This window comes from Emys orbicularis, chromosome 6 (genome assembly GCF_028017835.1).
Source record: "Emys orbicularis isolate rEmyOrb1 chromosome 6, rEmyOrb1.hap1, whole genome shotgun sequence".
NCBI classification, from domain to species: domain Eukaryota; kingdom Metazoa; phylum Chordata; order Testudines; family Emydidae; genus Emys; species Emys orbicularis.
In genome coordinates this window covers 1,793,625-1,811,312 of record NC_088688.1, presented here as the reverse complement: position 1 = coordinate 1,811,312, position 17,688 = coordinate 1,793,625, and the positions used below count along the sequence as shown (strand labels likewise).

The following is a 17,688-nucleotide window of genomic DNA, read 5'->3' as shown; positions in this document are numbered from 1 at the left end:
CTGTGAATGCCGCATGTATTGTACCAAGCCCAGGAACCCGGCCAGCAGCCTGGCACGGCCACACCACGGGCCTCCTGCTGGCCAGGCACGGGATGAGTGCGTCTAGGCCAACAGCCGTTCAGTGTTAGAGGGGATGAGCCCTGTGCAGACGCAGCGCTGTGGGGTGCATGCGCCCCCCCCGCCTCCCCCCGAAATCCGCTGCTCCAGCCATGGAGGCACTGCCTGGGGAGGGGCACAAGGCCATTCCCAGCAGGGAGGTGGGGGAGAGGGAGGGGGAAGTGCACCCGCCAGTGGGGGAGGGGTGACATTCCCAGCAGGGAGATCGGGGAGGGGGAAGTGCGCCCAGCAGTGGGGGAGGGGCACATGCCCAGCAGGGAGTGGGGGGGGGAGGGGTGGACAGTGTGCCCAGCAGTGGGGGGAGGGGGGACAGCATGCCCAGCAGGGAGGGGGCGAGTGGGGACATGCCCAGCAGGGAGGGGGGAGAGGGGCAGTGTGCCCAGCAGTGGGGGGAGGGGGACATTCCCAGCGGGGGGGGAGGGGCAGTGCCCCCAGCAGGGGTAGTGGGGGGCATTCCCAGCATGGCTAGGGCCTGGTTAAGGGTGCCAGGAGGGGCCGGGAAGGGGCAGGCTGGATGGTTCAGGCAGGGCCCTGCCGCCGTGCCTGGGGGCAGGGCCTGGGCCCCCAGCAGGAGGCGCCGCTGTCAGTTAACCCTTGTCTTGCCGGGCAGTATTAGTGCCAGGCTGTGCCAGTATTTGTTGCCAGGACGGCGCTGGTGTCTGCGCGGCGTGGTGCCCGGGCTGGCTGCCCCGGGGCCAGGCTCCCGCCTGCTTGTACATCGCTCGCTGCCGCTGGCCCCGTGTGACGGGCGGGGCCGCCTTTATTTATTTCTTTATTTATGAGGCATATTAATAAAAAAGGTGCTGACCCAGCTCCCCGCAGCGCCCGCCTCCTGACGTCGTCCCCCTGCCCCAGAACACTGCTCCGCCCAGCCCGGGGGGGGTGGGGGTGGGCAGGGGGCAGAAACGACCCTTCCTGGCCCCTGCAGCCCGGAAGCAGCAACTCCAGAGCCCAGCCCCCCCCCCCCCCCCCCAGTGTAACTGCGACAGGGCTAGTGCCAGGGAACTGACCCAGCCCGTCTCTCCCCCAGGGGAGCATGGCCCAGCCATGCCCCCCCTGCTGCAGGCACCAGCCCGGCGGTGTGCGCCCCCCCCCTTGGCCTCGTGCTCTGGGGTGACAGGCAGCGTTGGGCTGGCTGGTTTGTGCAGGCTCCTCCATAGACTGCTTCCCAGGTCCGAGCCCCCGCGGCAGCCAAATGGCACAAGCCGGTGCACGCCCTGATGCCAGCCCCCTGCTACCACCGGCTCTGCCGCGCGTGACAGGAGAGCCCGGCCCGGCCCGGCCCGGCCCGGCCCGGCCTCTGCTGGGCCGGGGCGGGAGGGGGCAGCGGTAACACGCTGGGGGGCCATAGAGCCGGCGAGGGGGTTGGGCACTAGGCCCCTGCGGTTTTCCTAGCCTTTGTGTGCTCAGCCCTGCAGCAGGGCGGGACAGCGCTGCCCTTGGCTCTGGGGCCATGCCAGCCCTCGCGCAGCGCTGGCAGTGCCCCTGCCTTGGCACCAGCACATAGGCAGTGCAGCATCACACCCCAGGGCTGGTGGCGCTCCCTGGGGGGGAGGCTGCCCGCGTTGGGTGGGGCAGATTCAGCCAGGGCGCGAGGGCGGCTCCCGAGGCTCTGGGCCAGGGCTGCGGGGCAGGCGCGTTAGCACACACCATGGGGGGCCTGCACTGATTTAACCCCCCCCCCCCCCCGCCCGGCATGGCCCCACCGCCCTGACGACGGTTTGCAGCACGGCCGGGCGACGCTCCCCTCGTTCACATGGGAGGGCAACAGAGTTTGTGGCTCCTTCTCTTTATTGCTCGTGCACACGGCAGGGCAGGCTCCAAACAGCGCCAGGAAGGAACCGGTCCAGCCCCGGGCACTAGTCGCCCATCTGCTTCTCCAGGGTGCTCAGCCCCAGGGCATTGTGGGTAAGCTGGCCGTAGGTGTGGCCAAACTGGAACTTGTAGCCTGCGGGCAATGAGAAGGCGCCAGTGAGAGGACGTGGCGCTGGGGAGCCCACCTGGGGCGGATGCTGCCCCGTCCGGGGGCTGCAGCCATGGAACCACCAACGTGGGCTGGACAGCATGAAACACCTACCCGGCAGGGGAGCCACCACCCATGGGCAGGGCTGGGCACCCGCTCACTTGGGGCCTTTAACTCTAGTCTGCCTAACGCCCCAGCCCCAGCCTGGCACTGCCCCCCCCCCCCAATGGGCTGTACGAGCCACTGCCTGCAACAGCCGCTCTCTTAGACTCAGCAGTGCCAGAGAAGCCCTGGGGGAGGGGTGCAGGAACCGCCGGCTGGGAGGCTGCCCCCTTTAACTGCTAGCTCGTTCCAGGCAAAGCTCCAGGTCAGGGAGTGCCAGAGATGCTGTGTTAGGAGCCCACCATGGCTCTGGCAAGGCAAACAGTCAGCCCTGCAGAGCTACGGGCAGCATTAACCAGCAAATGTCAACATCTGGACATTCAATCAGGTCCCCAAAGCCCCTTAACTCTGACCAGTATCCCAGCTCTCTGTCCCCACCTGGTGGGGTCTAGGGGTTGCTGCAGCCTAGCTGAAGGCTATGACCAAGTGCTGTATTAACCAGGGGAGAGGCGTCGCTGGTGGCTGTGAGCCGGTGCTGAGTGGGGTGCGGCTGCTGTTGTGACTGTCAGCGGAGCGGGGGGGTTGATCTGAGGCGACCCTCCCCTCCACCAGCAGTGGTATTTCCCACACACTGTGCTGCACGTGCTAGCCCGCGGGCACCCCCGAGGCTGGGCTTGTCTGGCAGTACAGGGAGATGGGGAGGGGCTGTGGGCCAGGCTGGAGCCGTGGAGGGTTTTGGGGGGGTCCAAATGAAGGGGGTTTATGGGATCTGTGAGTCCTTCCTGGTCTTTCCTTCCACGAGCCTGGCAGGAGCCAGCCGGAGGCGAGTGCCCATGTTTCTGCAGGGAATGCGCGCGGTGCTGGCTGCCAGTCCCTTCCCAGCCGGCCGCCCCTGTCCTCCCCTGGGGCCGCGCCGCTCACCTGGGACGTAGCCTGCGTAGTGGGGCAGCAGCCCCATGTCCGTGGGGTACGACTTCAGCAGTGGAGGAAGGACCAGGCTGCCTTTCCCGGCCTCAGGCCTGCTCCCTCTGGTCTGGCCAAACTCCACCAGGGCGCGGTGGGTGGTCAGCGGGTAGCCTGCCCCAATCAGGAAGCGGGCGCGGGGCACAAAGCCGGTGAAGCCTGCCCAGGTCACAGGAGGAGAAACTGAGCCCTGATGCCTGGAAACAAACCCAGCCCCACCACAGCCTCCTCACAGCAGACTGGCTCTTCCAGCCCCAGCAGCCATCAAAGCAGCTGGGGGACAGACCCAGGGCCCCTCCAGGGACAGCACGTTCCCACCAAATCAGCATCCCCAACTCGGGGCACCATGTCACCGCCCCCCCGAGCTCTCTGCTCAGACGCTGCGTGTGACAGGCGCTGCAGAGGCAGGTCCTTGGCCGGGGGGTGGTTGGTCCTTGCAGGGCTCTGGATTAAAGGATGAAGAGTGGGGCTCCTCAGGGCTCAAGGAGCCCCGCACCCCCTCCCTTCTGCTCCCCGAATCCCAGCCCGCACCCCCAGCCCCAGCCCTGCCGGCTCACCCGAGATGAAGCACTTGTGGGGGTTGTTGTCCTCCATGGAGTAGGGGGAGCCCTGTGGTTGGAAGGCGAAGGGAGATACGTACGGGGCAGCTGCTGCCGGGACCGGAGTCCTGTACTTGGTGGTGAGGAGCTGGGGGTGCAGGATGGGGGTGATCAGACAGGGGCTCCTCATGGGGGGACGGGTCAGGAAGCGCTGCCCAAGCTGAGTGGGCCGGGCACAGGCCACATGGCAATGCTGTTAGAGGAACCAGCCACCCCAGGCTGGAGCAGACACTGGTGTAAGAACAGGAGCAGCTACATAAGCCAAACCCATCGGGGCAGAGCCCACAAGCTAAGCAGGGCCGCCCAGACTTCCAAGGATACCCCAGGTGCTGCAGGGAGCAGTGTGGGGGGCTCAGTAGGGGGCGCTCTCCCCTGGTCCTATTGCCCTGTCTGAAGCTGTGCATGGTGTAGGTGCAGGGGGGTCTATGGGGTCTGTGCAGGGATGTGGGGGGGGTAGGTGCAGGGGGTGTGTGGGGGGTCCATGCAAGGGGGTGGGGCTGTGCATGGGGTAGGTGCAGGGGGTGCGAGGGGTTGGTGCAGAGGGTCCGTGGGGTCCATGCAGAGGGGTGCGTGGCGCTGTGGGGTGGGCCTGTCCGGGGCTGTGTGAGGGGTAGGTGCAGGGGTCCGTGGGGTCCATGCAGAGGGGTGCGTGGCGCTGTGGGGTGGGCCTGTCCGGGGCTGTCCGTGGGGTAGGTGCAGGGTGTTTGTGAGGGGTTGGTGCAGGGGGTCTGTGGGGTCCATGCAGGGGGGTGAGTGGCACTGTGGGGTGGGCCTGTCCGGGGCTGTCCGTGGGGTAGGTGCCGGGGGTGTGTGAGGAGTTGGTGCAGGGGGTCCATGGGGTCCATGCAGGGGGGTGCGTGGCGCTGTGGGGTGGGGCTATATGTGCAGACACTCGCTCCCAGCAGAGCAGCCCAGCATGGCTGTCGGTGGGAAAGGGGCGTCTCCCGTGCTGGGGGGAAGGGGGCCGAGCCAATCAGTAAGGTGAGCTGGAGGGACTCGCCCCCCAGAGCGCTGAGCTCCACGAGCCCCTGTGGCCTCTCCAGGCACCCGGCTGGGGCTGCAGGACTGATGCCAGCCAAGCTCCCTGCGCAGTCCCACTCCCCGGCGGCCAGGCTGCTCCCAGCTCAGTGCCCCCCACACCTGCATTCGCAGACTCTGGGAACACTGGAGCAGGCAGGGTGGGCACACACTCCCCCTAGCATCCTGCTGGCCTGGCCGCTGACATGCTGTGTGTGACCTGGGGGCAGGAGGCAGTTCCCGCCTGGCCGCTGATGTGCTGTGTGCGCCCTGGGGGCAGGAGGCAGTTCCCGGCCTGGCCGCTGACGTGCTGTGGCCCCCGGGGGCAGGCGGCAGGGGCAGGCTCCAGGGGGGCAGCAGCGAGATGCCAGGTCGCTCTGGTGACTCTTACTTTGCCCTTGGTGCCCTGGGGCAGCCGCCCCGCGTTCTGCAGATCCTGCTCCTTGCCTGCGGCTCTCAGCTGCTGCCTGGCGAAGTCACTCCTGGCCTCCTTGCAGATCTCGGAGTAGGTCTTGGCGAAGAGGTTCTGGGCCCTGGGAATGAATCCTGGGAGCGGGGCGGCCCCAGTGCCCAGAGGAGCAAGTGAGATGAGAGGCAGGTTAGTAGCCCCCAGCGCCTGCTGCGTGGGGAGGGCAGGGGTGGGGGAGGGGGAAGATGGGGGAGTCCTGAGGGCCGAGGCAGGGGCCAAGGGGGTGATGCCCGCTGGAGGGGTGTTCCCCGGGCCCAGCCTCGCAGAGCCCAGGTGTGTCATGCTGGGCACTGAGCACAACCCGAGGGAAAGGCACAAAGACAGAGCTGGAATTTACCAAGTGGGCGCTCCGGAGGGGGGATCCCCGGGGTACCAGAGATTTTCAGGGTGTCAGTGGCTACAAAGCAATTCTCTTAATGCAATCCAGGCCTTAGGAGGGGAAATGGCAGGTCCCCCCTTTCTTTTCACAATAACCAGGGAAAAGGCCCGGGGTGCCTGGCTAACGCTGCCCATGGGGCACTGCCAGGGGGTGGCTCTGGAGTGGTGGCATAGGTCTGGCACAGGGCATTTTCTTTGCCCCATTAGTGGCACCACCATGGCAGCGTTGCACGTGGGGGCGTCCTGCAGCGGACTGGCCCCTCTTTGCTGAACGGCGCCTCCTGCTGGCAGAGCCCAGCCCGGGGCACAGGGAGAGACGCACCAGAGGGGGCTGCGTGCGACTCCCCCATGCCAATGGCGTGCCCCTGGCCAAGGGCGCTCAGACCCACTCAGGGTGGGCTGATCCTACACGATCCCTCCCGTGGCCCTGGCCGGGCAGGGTGCAGCGGCGCCAGGTGTGAGCAGTGGCTCTTGGACAGAGCCCGCTGGGTCATGCTCCCCAAGAGGAGGCCTGGTTGCAATGGAGGGGGGATCCCTGGTGCCCAGCATGGTCTCCTGGGGGGCTGGGTGTGGCAGGGCGGGGCATGGATGGATTCCCTGGGAGAGGCGGGAGGAGTGGCCAGCAGGGCTCCCTGCTCCCCACCCCCCTGTACAGATGACTTGGAGCCCAGCGAGTGTGGGGACCGGCTGCCACGTCTCCCACCTGTGTAGCCTGGGATCACGCAGCATCCCAGTGGGTGAGCTCCTGCCCCCCAGCAGGCCGGCCTCGTCCCCAGCAGCGCCTCGGCCTGCCCCACGGGCGGGGCACCGGCGCAGGGCCAACGGGCGGGCTGCAGCACCAGCTGGCTGGAGCCAGCGACCTCAGGGCTGCCCAGGAGCTGTCCGTAGGTTGTCCCCAGGCTGAACTTGTACCGAGGGCAGTAACCGGCGTAGCTGCAAACAGGGCAGGGGCAGCAGGGCTCAGGCAGGGCCAGCGCCCAGCGGGCAGGGCCCAGAGCGAACCTCCGACCCCAACATCCCGGAGCCGCTGAACAAATCCCCAGGGCAGCTGAGCCCAGCGTCCTGCTGCAGAGAGCGCCTCGCCCTGGGGCTGCTGCCCTGTCACTGGGGGAGCACCAGGAGTGGTGCCAAGCACCCCCCTCCCTCAGATGGCTCCCGTCCCCCCAGGGTGGGCGTGGGGGCTACAGCCGTGCAGGAGGCAGTCGTGACAGGTCAGGGCCGAGCGCCCACGGGTGGGACCCCCGTGAGCCAGAGCAAAGGGGAGCTGGACCTAGGTGCTGGGCACAGCTGGCACGGGGGGTTCTCCCCTCCTTCCCCATGGGGCTGGGCACCCCTTCCTGCCCCTTCCCACCCACTCTGCTCCCCCTTCCCTCCCCTCCCCCCGCCCTCCCCCTTCCCTCCCCCCAGTCTGCTCTGCTCCCCCTTCCCTCCCCTTCCCCACTCTGCTCCCCCGCCCTCCCCCTTCGCTCCCCCTCCCCTCCCCCCACTCTGCTCTGCTCCTCCTCCCGCCCCTCCCCACGCCCCCCACTCTGTTCCCCCTGCCCCTCCCCCTCCTGCCCCCTTCCCTCCCACTCTGCTCCCCTCCCCTCCCCCCACTCTGCTCTGCTCCCCCTTCTGCCTCCTCCCCACGCCCCCCACTCTATTCCCCCTCCCCCTCCTGCCCCCTTCCCTCCCCTCCCCCCACTCTGCTCCCCCTGCCCCGCCCCTTCTTCCCCTCCCCTCATTCTGTTCGCCCCTCCCCCTCCTGCTGCTCCCGGGCTTCTCGCTCCCTCTCCGGCCAGCTGGGCTCCGCGTCCTGTTGCCATGGCAACCCCCGCACACAGCGCCGTGGGGCTGGGCCGGGCCGGCACCAATCGCAGGGCGCGCCGGGTCCCGCCCCCTGCAGCTCCCCCCGTGACAGGCCCCCCCCCAGCCGGCGGACCCCCCCCCCCGTCCCGCCTGTCTGCAGCCCCCCCGTGACAGTCCCCCCCCCAGCCAGTGACCCCCCCCAGTCCCGCCTCCCTGCAGCCCCCCCAGTAAACCCCTCGGGCACGCGCCGGGTCCCGCCCCCTGCAGCCCCCCCCCCCCCCCGCCGGGCGCAGCGCGGGCGGGGCAGATCCTCCCCCCTTACCCGGGGCCGTGGTGCGGGTCCGGGCTCGCCAGGTTCCGGCCGAGCTTGGGGGCGAAGGCGGCGGCCATGGGTGCTGCGGGCGGAGTCCGGCGGAGCAGCCCGTGCCCGGGGACAGCGCCCGCCCCTCGGTGGGCCGGGCCGGGCCGGGCCAGCCCCGCTGGGGACGGACACGCCGGGCAGGGCGCGGCCAGGCTGGCCGGGGCTGGGGGCAGCAGGTGGCAGAGCGACGCGCCGCTGCCACGGTGCCCTGCCTGGCACGGCCCCCTCCTCCCCCGGCCGGATCAGCTCCGGGACTGGGGCCCCCGCCACGGGGGGCCGGAGAGAAGCAGCCGCCTGCCCTGGGGGCTTGAGCCCCGAGGAGGAGGGTCTGGGCTCGGAGCCCGATGGCCATGCCCAGGCTACCCGCCGAGCGCCCAGAGCAGGCTGCTGGCCCGGGGGTGCCATGCACCCCGGCGCTGGGGAAGTCCAGGCAGGACCTGCAGCCCCCCAAGGCATGAGGGGGGAGAGGAGCCAGCGCTCTCCTTGCCCGGCTGGAAGGTGCCAGCGTGGCAGCGAGAACCGTGGCTAGGAAAAGGCTGGGGGGGGGGAAAGCCCTGGGGTGCTGCACAGCCAGCGGGGGCCTCACACTGGCGCAAAGGGGCCGGTCACCCCCCAACAGGCAGACCCACTGCGGTTACTAATTGCAAAGTTCTATTGCTCCATGAATGTTAATGAGCTGTGCCCAGCTCAGTATGATCCCTGCAGCTCCCAGGCTCAGGCACGGGGGCACCCACTTTACCCCGACAGCGTCTGGGATTCTGGTTCCCGTTTAGTTCTGTTCTGTTAGCACCCAGAGGCCCCAATCCGGAGTGGAGCCCCCTCTCTGTATCTAAACAATCTCCTGTTGTACGTTCTCTGTAACAGTTCTGAGGGTGGCAGAGTCTCACAGACATGGGGACCATCCAGGAATGTCCCGGAGGTGACGTTTACTCGCCCAAATCCTTTCAGCAACACACTACAAACCTGCTTCCAACTGAATCCTTTGTATTTATCAGAACGATTTGAATAACCGCTTCAGTGCGCAGAAGCCCAAGGCAATTGGTAAGATTTGGCTGGCAATATGTGTTTGTTATCGAGCTACGCTGCGAACATCCATCATTGAATTACACTCTAGATAGTAAAAAGCGACAAAGAGTCCCGTGGCACCTTATAGACTAACAGATGTATGGGAGCATAAGCTTTCGTGGGTGAATGCCCACTTCGTCAGACACATGCACTCTAGATAGTGATTCTTTTTAAGGGTATAGACCGTAGTGTTAATAAAAAGATTGTTTAAATACAGAGATTGGGCTCTTTGGGGCTAGTTTTTAAGTGACTGGGGACTATTGATGCAGTAGAAAGTAGCCCCGGGAATCATGGGTAAAGTTGCCCCCCTCAACCAAAGTCTGAGCTGGTGCCGTGTCACGGAGTGTGGGGGGACACAAGGCCCTGCACCCCCGGCTTTCTGCAATTCACCATGACTCTCAGCCAGCCAGTAAAGCAGAAGGTTTATTTAGACGACAGGAACACAGTCCAAGACAGGTCTTGCAGGCACAGACAACAGGACCCCCCCCAATTAGGTGCATCTTGGGGTCCCAGGGCACCACAGCCCCCTTGGGAGGTCAGAGCCCCGTCTGCCTCCCAGCCATTCCACCAGCCAGCTCTGAACTCTCTCTAGCCTTTGTTCAGGTGCCCGGGCAAAGGTGTCACCTGGCCTCTAACCCCTTCCTGGGTTCTCATGTTACATGCTCAGGTATTCTCCCTCGGCCAGTCTCCCATCCCCCAATGCAGACTATCCTAGCCACACTCCCCTGTCAGCATTCAAAGACCACAGTAAGAACAGTCCCAGTTCATCACATGCCATTGCGCGGGGAGTCAGTGGCAGAGAACTGACCTCACATTTCCTGGGTCTCCTAGGCCAGAGCGTAGCCACCAGCCCTGCTGCCCATTCTTAGCGGGTGTGTGATTCTTTGCAGGAGGCAGGGGCTGGGCATTGCTGGGGTTAGTTTATGAATGGATTCCCAGGCCTGTTCCTTTGAGCACTGGCTCCTCCCCATGCCCCTTCCATCAGTTTAACCCTATCCTGGTCCCTTATAAAGGGTTTGTTTCTTCTCACGACTGTTTGGTCCTTGATTCCTTTTAAATGTAATGTTAATGCGAGCGAGGCTGTAGGGGCTGGATATTCATCTATCCCCGCCTGTTGGTGGCAGCGGTGTGTGCTCAGAACACCAGCGAGCTAAGGGGTGAGCAGCCGTCAGTGCGAAGTGCACAAAGAACCCAGGACCAGGGTCCCTCTAATTTTTCCCACCCACGCGTGGAATGAATTTTGTTCTGTGCAGCACCATGGAGGTGACACAACCCTGGGTGACACCTCACCTCCATATTGGTGCACAGAACAAAATTCATGTGGCGGGGGTGGGGCTGAGGGGTTCGGAGTGTGGGGGGGGGCTCAGGGCTGGGGCAGAGGGTTAGGGTGCAGGGGGTGGGGGCTCTGGCTCTGGAGTGGGGCCAGGGATGAGGGGTTTGGGGTGCAGGCTGCCCTGGGGCTATGGCGGGGAGAGAGGACTCCCCCCAGCTCTCTCTCCCCGCAGCAGCACCAGGGGCTCCTCTCCCTGGCAGCTCCGGCAGGACTTGGGCTGGGCCGGGAGACCTGCGTGGCCCTAAATAGCCTGCTGTGGGGCCGCGCAGCTTACAGGGAACCTAGCCCAGGACCCATTGATCCTGGGGGCGAGGGGTTGGGACACTTAGGAGGGAGCAGTAGGGGACAGCCCCACATCTAGGCATCAGGAGGCTACGAGAGACTAAAGGGAAAAAACACACTGAGGGACGGCACGACTCGGGCTGCGGCAGGGTGATTTAAAGAGGCGTGTAACAGGGTCCACTCACCACTCTGGCGCCACCTCAGCCTGTCTTGGTGCCTTCGGGTGGTACCTTGCCGCCGTGACTCCCGCTCTTGGACCCCCGTCTCTCCAAGGACCGTGGCGTCCTCTTCAGCGACACAGCCCCCCGGCCGCCACACACTGTGCTCCCCCTTCCGGGGGATCTGCCGTCCATGGTCTGGCTGTGTCCCGCATGGCCCCGGCACCCTCTTTGCCCTTGTGTCAGGGCCTCAGTCTGCAACTCTCCAGCAGCCAGCCAGGAGCAGCGTCTGGCTCCCTCGGCCCCTGTTTGCAGCACTGCTCTGTCCACGGTGCTGGCAGTCCTCAGCCCTCCAGAGACACAGGGTATGTCTACACTACGGGATTAATCCGAATTTACAGAATTCGATTTTTGGCAACTGATTGTATAAAACAACAGAGAGTCCTGTGGCACCTTATAGACTAACAGATGTATTGGAGCATAAGCTTTCGTGGGTGAATACCCACTTCGTCGGATGCATGTAATGGAAATTTCCAGAGGCAGGTATAAATATGCAGGCAAGGATCAGTCTAACCTCATCATCTCCAGACTGATTCTTGCCTGCATATTTATACCTGCCTCTGGAAATTTCCATTACATGCATCCGACGAAGTGGGTATTCACCCACGAAAGCTTATGCTCCAATACATCTGTTAGTCTTAAAGGTGCCACAGGAGACTCTGTTGCTTTTTACAGATCCAGACTAACACGGCTACCCCTCTGATACTTGATTGTATAAAGTCGATTGTATGCGGCCACACTAAGCACATTAATTCGGCGGTGTGCGTCCATGTACCGAAGCTAGCGTTGACTTCCAGAGCGTTGCACTGTGGGTAGCTATCCCATAGTTCCCGCAGTCTCCTCCGCCCATTAGAATTCTGGGTTGACATCCCAATGCCTGATGGGGCCAAAAATGTGTCGCGGATGGTTATGGGTAAATGTCGTCAGTCAATCCTCCCTCCGTGAAAGCAACGGCAGACAATCATTTCGCGCCCTTTTCCCTGGATTGCCCGGGCAGACGCCGTAGCATGGCAACCATGGAGCCCGTTCAGCCTTTTTTCACTGTCACCGTATGTCTACTGGATGCTGCTGACAGACGCGGTACTGCAGCGCTACACAGCAGCATCCCCTTGCCTTTGCAAGTTGGCAAAGACGGTTACTAGTCATACTGTACCGTCTGCTGCTGTCATGGGTGCTCCTGGCCGGCCTCGGTGAGGTCGGTCGGGGGCGCCTGGACAAAAATGGGAATGACTCCCCAGGTCATTCTCTTCTTAAAGTTTTGTCGAATGGAGAGTCAGTCCTGCCTAGAATATCAGGCAAGCCTACTAAAGAACCAGAGAGGCAAACGGCCGCTCCGGGTCCGAGCCCCAGATATCCCGCAGAAATGAGGAGCTGCATGCCATTCTAGGGGTGCCCCTACAACAACCCCAACCGTTGCTTCCCTCCTCCCCCACCCCTCCCACGCTACCTTGGCAGTTCTCCCCCCTTTTGTGTGGTGAAGTAATAAAGAATGCATGCATTTGAAACAAATTCCTGACTTTATTGCCTCTGCAAGCAGAGATCAAAGGGGGGAGGGGAGGGCGGTTGGCTTACAGCGAAGTCGAGTGAACCACCATTCTGCACTTGCTCAGCCGATAGCTGAAAATGGGACTCTGTGATGAGCACTAGGATAGAAGCTCAGGCAGGACTGAATCTCCATTTGTGTGGGGGCCTTTGGTTGACACTGGTAAAACACAAAATGTCCCAGGATATGTATGTTGGGGGACAGTTCTAAACGGCAGCTTTATTTTTTTATTTGCAGCAAAAAGTATCTGATTGTGAGCCCTGGGAGCAAGGGGTAGGCTGGGGTAGGAGCGACCGCGCGGTGCTGCCGACTGGGAGAGCAGCCTGAGGCAGAAGCCTCCAGCTGGCATGATATTCCAGGCAGGACTGAATCTCCATTACCCAAAACTTAAAGAAGAGAATGACCTGGGGAGTCATTCCCTTTTTTCTCCATGCGCCCCCGACCGACCTCACCAAGGCCAGCCAGGAGCACCCACAGGACAACGATGACGGTTACCAGTCATACTGCACCGTCTGCCATCCGCAAGGGGATGCTGCTGTGTAGCGCTGCAGCACCGCGTCTGCCAGCAGCATCCAGTAGACATACGGTGACAGTGAAAAAAGGCGAGAAACAATTTTTTCCCCTTTGCTTTCACGGCGGGGGGAGGGGGGGGCGCTGACGACATATACCCTGAACCACCCCCAACAATGTTTTTGACCCTTCAGGCATTGGGAGCTCAACCGAGAATTCAAATGGTTTTCGAAGAGTGCGGGAACTGTGGGATAGCTACAGTCGTCAGTCGCTCCTCCCTCCGTGAGCGTCCATTTGATTCTTTGGCTTTCTGGTACGCTTGTCTCAGTTCCTTAAGTTTCACGCAGCACTGTGTTGAGTCCCTGTTGTGGCCTCTGTCCATCATGGCCTTGGAGATTTTTTCAAATGTTTTGGCATTTCGTCTTTTGGAACGGAGTTCTGATAGAACAGATTCATCTCCCCATACAGAGATCAGATTCAGTATCTCCCGTTCTGTCCATGCTGGAACTCTTTTTTGATTCTGGGACTGCAAGGTCACCTGTGCTGATGAGCTCTGCATGGTCACGATATGAAAATCCAGAGGTGGATAAAGAACTGGTTAAAGGGGAGACTGCAGCGGGTAGTACTGAAAGGTGAACTGTCAGGTTGGAGGGAGGTCACCAGTGGGCTTCCTCAAGGTTCGGTTTTGGGTCCGATTTTATTTAATCTATTCATTACTGACCTCGGAACCGAATGTAGGAGTGGGCTGATAAAGTTTGCGGATGAAACAAAGTTGGGAGGTATTGCCAATTCGGAGAAGGATCGGGATATTCTGCAGGGAGACTTGGATGACCTTGTAAATTGGAGTAATAATAATAGGATGAGATTTAATAGTGAGAAGTGTAAGGTGATGCATTTAGGGATGACTAACAAGAATTTTAGTTATAAGCTGGGGACGCATCGGTTGGAAGTGACGGAGGAGGAGAAGGACCTCGGAGTCCTGGTTGATCGCAGGATGACTATGAGTCGGCAATGTGACGTGGCTGTGAAAAAAGCTAATGCGATCTTGGGATGCGTTAGGCGAGGTATTTCTAGTAGGGACAAGGAGGTGCTGCTTCCGTTATACAAGGCGCTGGTGAGACCTCATTTGGAGTACTGTGTGCAGTTCTGGTCTCCTATGTTTAAAAAGGATGAACTCAAACTGGAACGGGTACAGAGAAGGGCCACTAGGATGATCCAAGGAATGGAAAACCTTTCCTATGAAAGGAGATTCAAGGAGCTCGGTTTGTTTAGCCTAACCAAAAGAAGGCTGAGGGGGGATAGGATTGCTCTCTTTAAATATATCAAAGGGATAAATACCAGGGAGGGAGAGGAATTATTTCAGCTCAGTACTAATGTGGACACGAGAACAAATGGATATAAACTGGCCGTGGGGAAGTTTAGGCTTGAAATTAGATGAAGGTTTCTAACCGTCAGAGGGGTGAAATTTTGGAACAGCCTTCCGAGGGAAACGGTGGGGGCGAAAGACCTCTCTGGCTTCAAGATTAGGCAAGATAAGTTTATGGAGGGAATGGTTTGATGGGATAATGTGATTTTAGTCAATTAGGCAATAACTTGCCATCGCTGGTAAAATGAGGGTCCGGCTGGAGAATCTTGCCTGTATGCTCGGGGTTCTACTGATCGCCATATTTGGGGTCGGGAAGGAATTTTCCTCCAGGGTAGATTGGCAGAGGCCCTGGAGGTTTTTCGCCTTCCTCCACAGCATGGGGCAGGGGTCGCAAGCTGGAGAATTCTCTGCGACTTGAAGTCTTTAAATCACGATCTGGAGTTTTCAACAGCTGAGTTAAGGGAAAGTGGGTGGGTCAGCTTTTGTGGCCTGCATCATGCGGGAGGTCAGACTAGATGACCATATTGGTCCCTTCTGACCTTAAAGTCTATGAGTCTATGAGTCTATGAGTCACCTGTGCTGATGAGCGCTCCACGCTGGGGAAACAGGAAATGAAATTCAAAAGTTCACGGGGCTTTTCCTGTCTACCTGGCCAGTGCATCCGAGTTCAGATTGCTGTCCAGAGCGGTCACAATGGTGCACTGTGGGATCATAGAATCATAGAATCATAGAATATCAGGGTTGGAAGGGACCTCAGGAGGTCATCTAGTCCAACCCCCTGCTCAAAGCAGGACCAATTCCCAACTAAATCATCCCAGCCAGGGCTTTGTCAAGCCGGGCCTTAAAAACCTCCAAGGAAGGAGATTCCACCATCTCTCTAGGTAAAGCATTCCAGTGCTTCACCACCCTCCTAGTGAAATAGTGTTTCCTAATATCCAACCTAGGCCTCCCCCACTGCAACTTGAGACCATTGCTCCTTGTTCTGTCATCTGCCACCACTGAGACCAGCCGAGCTCCATCCTCTTTGGAACCCCCCCTCAGGTAGTTGAAAGCAGCTATCAAATCCCCCCTCATTCTTCTCTTCTGGAGACTAAACAATCCCAGTTCCCTCAGCCTCTCCTCATAAGTCATGTGCTCCAGACCCCTAATCATTTTTGTTGCCCTCCGCTGGACTCTTTCCAATATTTCCACATCCTTCTTCCACTGCTACAGACTAGGGACCGAATGGCTAGGTAGCAGTTCTGCAGAAAAGGACCTAGGGGTCACAGTGGACGAGAAGCTGGATATGAGTCAACAGTGTGCTCTTGTTGCCAAGAAGGCTAACAGCATTTTGGGCTGTATAAGTAGGGGCATTGCCAGCAGATCGAGGAACGTGATCGTTCCCCTTTATTCGACATTGGTGAGGCCTCATCTGGAATACTGTGTCCAATTTTGGGCCCCACACTACAAGAAGGATGTGGAAAAATTGGAAAGAGTCCAGCGGAGGGCAACAAAAATGATTAGGGGTCTGGAGCACATGACTTATGAGGAGAGGCTGAGGGAACTGGGATTGTTTAGTCTCCAGAAGAGAAGAATGAGGGGGGATTTGATAGCAGCCTTCAACTACCTGAAGGGGGGTTCCAAAGAGGATGGAGCTCGGCTGTTCTCAGTGGTGGCAGATGACAGAACAAGGAGCAATGGTCTCAAGTTGCAGTGGGGGAGGTCCAGGTTGGATATTAGGAAACACTATTTCACTAGGAGGGTGGTGAAGCACTGGAATGCGTTACCTAGGGAGGTGGTGGAGTCTCCTTCCTTGGAGGTTTTTAAGGCCCGGCTTGACAAAGCCCTGGCTGGGATGATTTAGTTGGGAATTGGTCCTGCTTTGAGCAGGGGGTTGGACTAGATGACCTCTTGAGGTCCCTTCCAACCCTGATATTCTATGATTCTATGATTCTTGTAATGTGGGGCCCAAAACTGGACACAGTACTCCAGATGAGGCCTCACCAATGTCGCATAAAGGGGAATGATCACGTCCCTCGATCTGCTGGCAATGCCCCTACTCATACAGCCCAAAATGCCATTAGCCTTCTTGGCAACAAGCGCACACTGTTGACTCATATCCAGCTTCTCGTCCACTGTGACCCCTAGGTCCTTTTCTGCAGAACTGCTACCTAGCCATTCGGTCCCTAGTCTGTAGCAGTGCATGGGATTCTTCCGTCCTAAGTGCAGGACTCTGCACTTGTCCTTGTTGAACCTCATCAGGTTTCTTTTGGCCCTATCCTCCAATTTGTCTAGGTCCCTCTGTATCCGATCCCTACCCTCTAGTGTATCTACCACGCCTCCTAGTTTAGTGTCATCTGCAAACTTGCTGAGAGTGCAGTCCACACCATCCTCCAGATCATTAATAAAGATATTAAACAAAACCGGCCCCAGGACCGACCCTTGGGGGACTCCGCTTGAAACCGGCTGCCAACTAGACATGGAGCCATTGATCACTACCCGTTGAGCCCGACGATCTAGCCAGTTTTCTATCCACCTTACAGTCCATTCATCCAGCCCATACTTCTTTAACTTGTGGCAAGAATACTGTGGGAGACTGTATCAAAAGCTTTGCTAAAGTCAAGGAATAACACGTCCACTGCTTTCCCCTCATCCACAGAGCCAGTTATCTCCTCATAGAAGGCAATTAGGTTAGTCAGGTATGACTTCCCCTTGGTGAATCCATGCTGACTGTTCCTGATCACTTTCCTCTCCTCTAAATAGCTCCCGGAGGCCAATACCGTCGAATTGTGGCCACACTAACCCTAATTCGAAATGGCAATATCGATTTCGGCGCTACTCCGCTCGTCGGGGAGGAGACAGAAATCGGTTTTAAGAGCCCTTTATGGCGAAGTAAATGGCTTCGTTGTGTGGATGGGTGCAGGGTTAATTCGGTTTAACGCTGCTAAATTCGCCCTAAACTCATAGTGTAGACCAGGCCTAAGTCCTTCCTCCCTGTGCTCCCAGCAGAGAACTGCCTCCCTCTGCCATGCAGCTCCCTTTTGATATGGGCCTGCTTGGCCCCAATTGGCTGCTCCCTTCAGCCCTCCTCTGATTGGCTGCCTCTGGCGCAGCCTCCCTAGGGCTGCTTTTAACCCCTTTTCTGCCAGTGAGGGGCAGCCGCCAGTTAAACATCACATTCCCTTCTATTGACCCTGCCATGACAACACCTCTGGCTGGCCCTCAGGATGCTGCTTCTCTGATTTTGCCCCTTTCTTTTGCTGAGGTCAGCGACCCTGGTGAATGGGATGACCTGGGTAATAACAGGCTTGTCAGCCTGCCATGGATGCTGGGCAAAAACCAGTTGGTGTAGCACTCCCTTAATACAGAATTAAAGGAGGGCAATGGAATTAAAGCCAGTCACCGTGGGGTTATGGCCATAGAACTTGTCAAGATAACTTGTGAGCTCATAAAAATACGTCAAGTCTGGTTGATAAAGATAATGGTGCTGATGTAATAGTCTGAGACTCCTGTAAGGCATTCGCTTTGGTATCGCAAGACATTTAACTGGAATGATACAAAATGAACATGGCCCACGTAACATGGATTAAAAACTGGCTCACCGAAGGTCTCACGACAGCGCTGTCGGCAGGGAA

The 17,688-nt window shown here is 59.8% G+C and overlaps 1 protein-coding gene across 1 annotated transcript; it reads right to left on the bottom strand.

The window, feature by feature from the left end:
• Window positions 1-1,904: 1,904 nt before the first annotated feature.
• On the bottom strand, window positions 1,905-7,786 carry CIMIP2B (ciliary microtubule inner protein 2B). Its single transcript, XM_065406881.1, has 6 exons — window positions 7,719-7,786; window positions 6,312-6,541; window positions 5,153-5,307; window positions 3,703-3,832; window positions 3,104-3,304; window positions 1,905-2,065 (listed from the first exon to the last, which is right to left on the bottom strand). The coding sequence occupies exons 1-6, from the start codon at window positions 7,784-7,786 to the stop codon at window positions 1,977-1,979; spliced, it is 873 nt and encodes a 290-aa protein (XP_065262953.1). The 3' UTR covers window positions 1,905-1,976.
• Between the last annotated feature and the right edge of the window lie 9,902 nt (window positions 7,787-17,688).

Bases quoted from the DNA above. Each gene is read 5' to 3' on its own strand.
- CIMIP2B (XM_065406881.1), bottom strand. From the start codon at position 7,786: ATGGCCGCCGCCTTCGCCCCCAAGCTCGGCCGGAACCTGGCGAGCCCG. The intron at 6,542-7,718 runs GTAAGGGGGGAG...CCCTGTTTGCAG, and splicing joins GACCCGCACCACGGCCCCGG to CTACGCCGGTTACTGCCCTC. The intron at 3,833-5,152 runs GTAAGAGTCACC...CTGCACCCCCAG, and splicing joins CCCAGGGCACCAAGGGCAAA to CTCCTCACCACCAAGTACAG.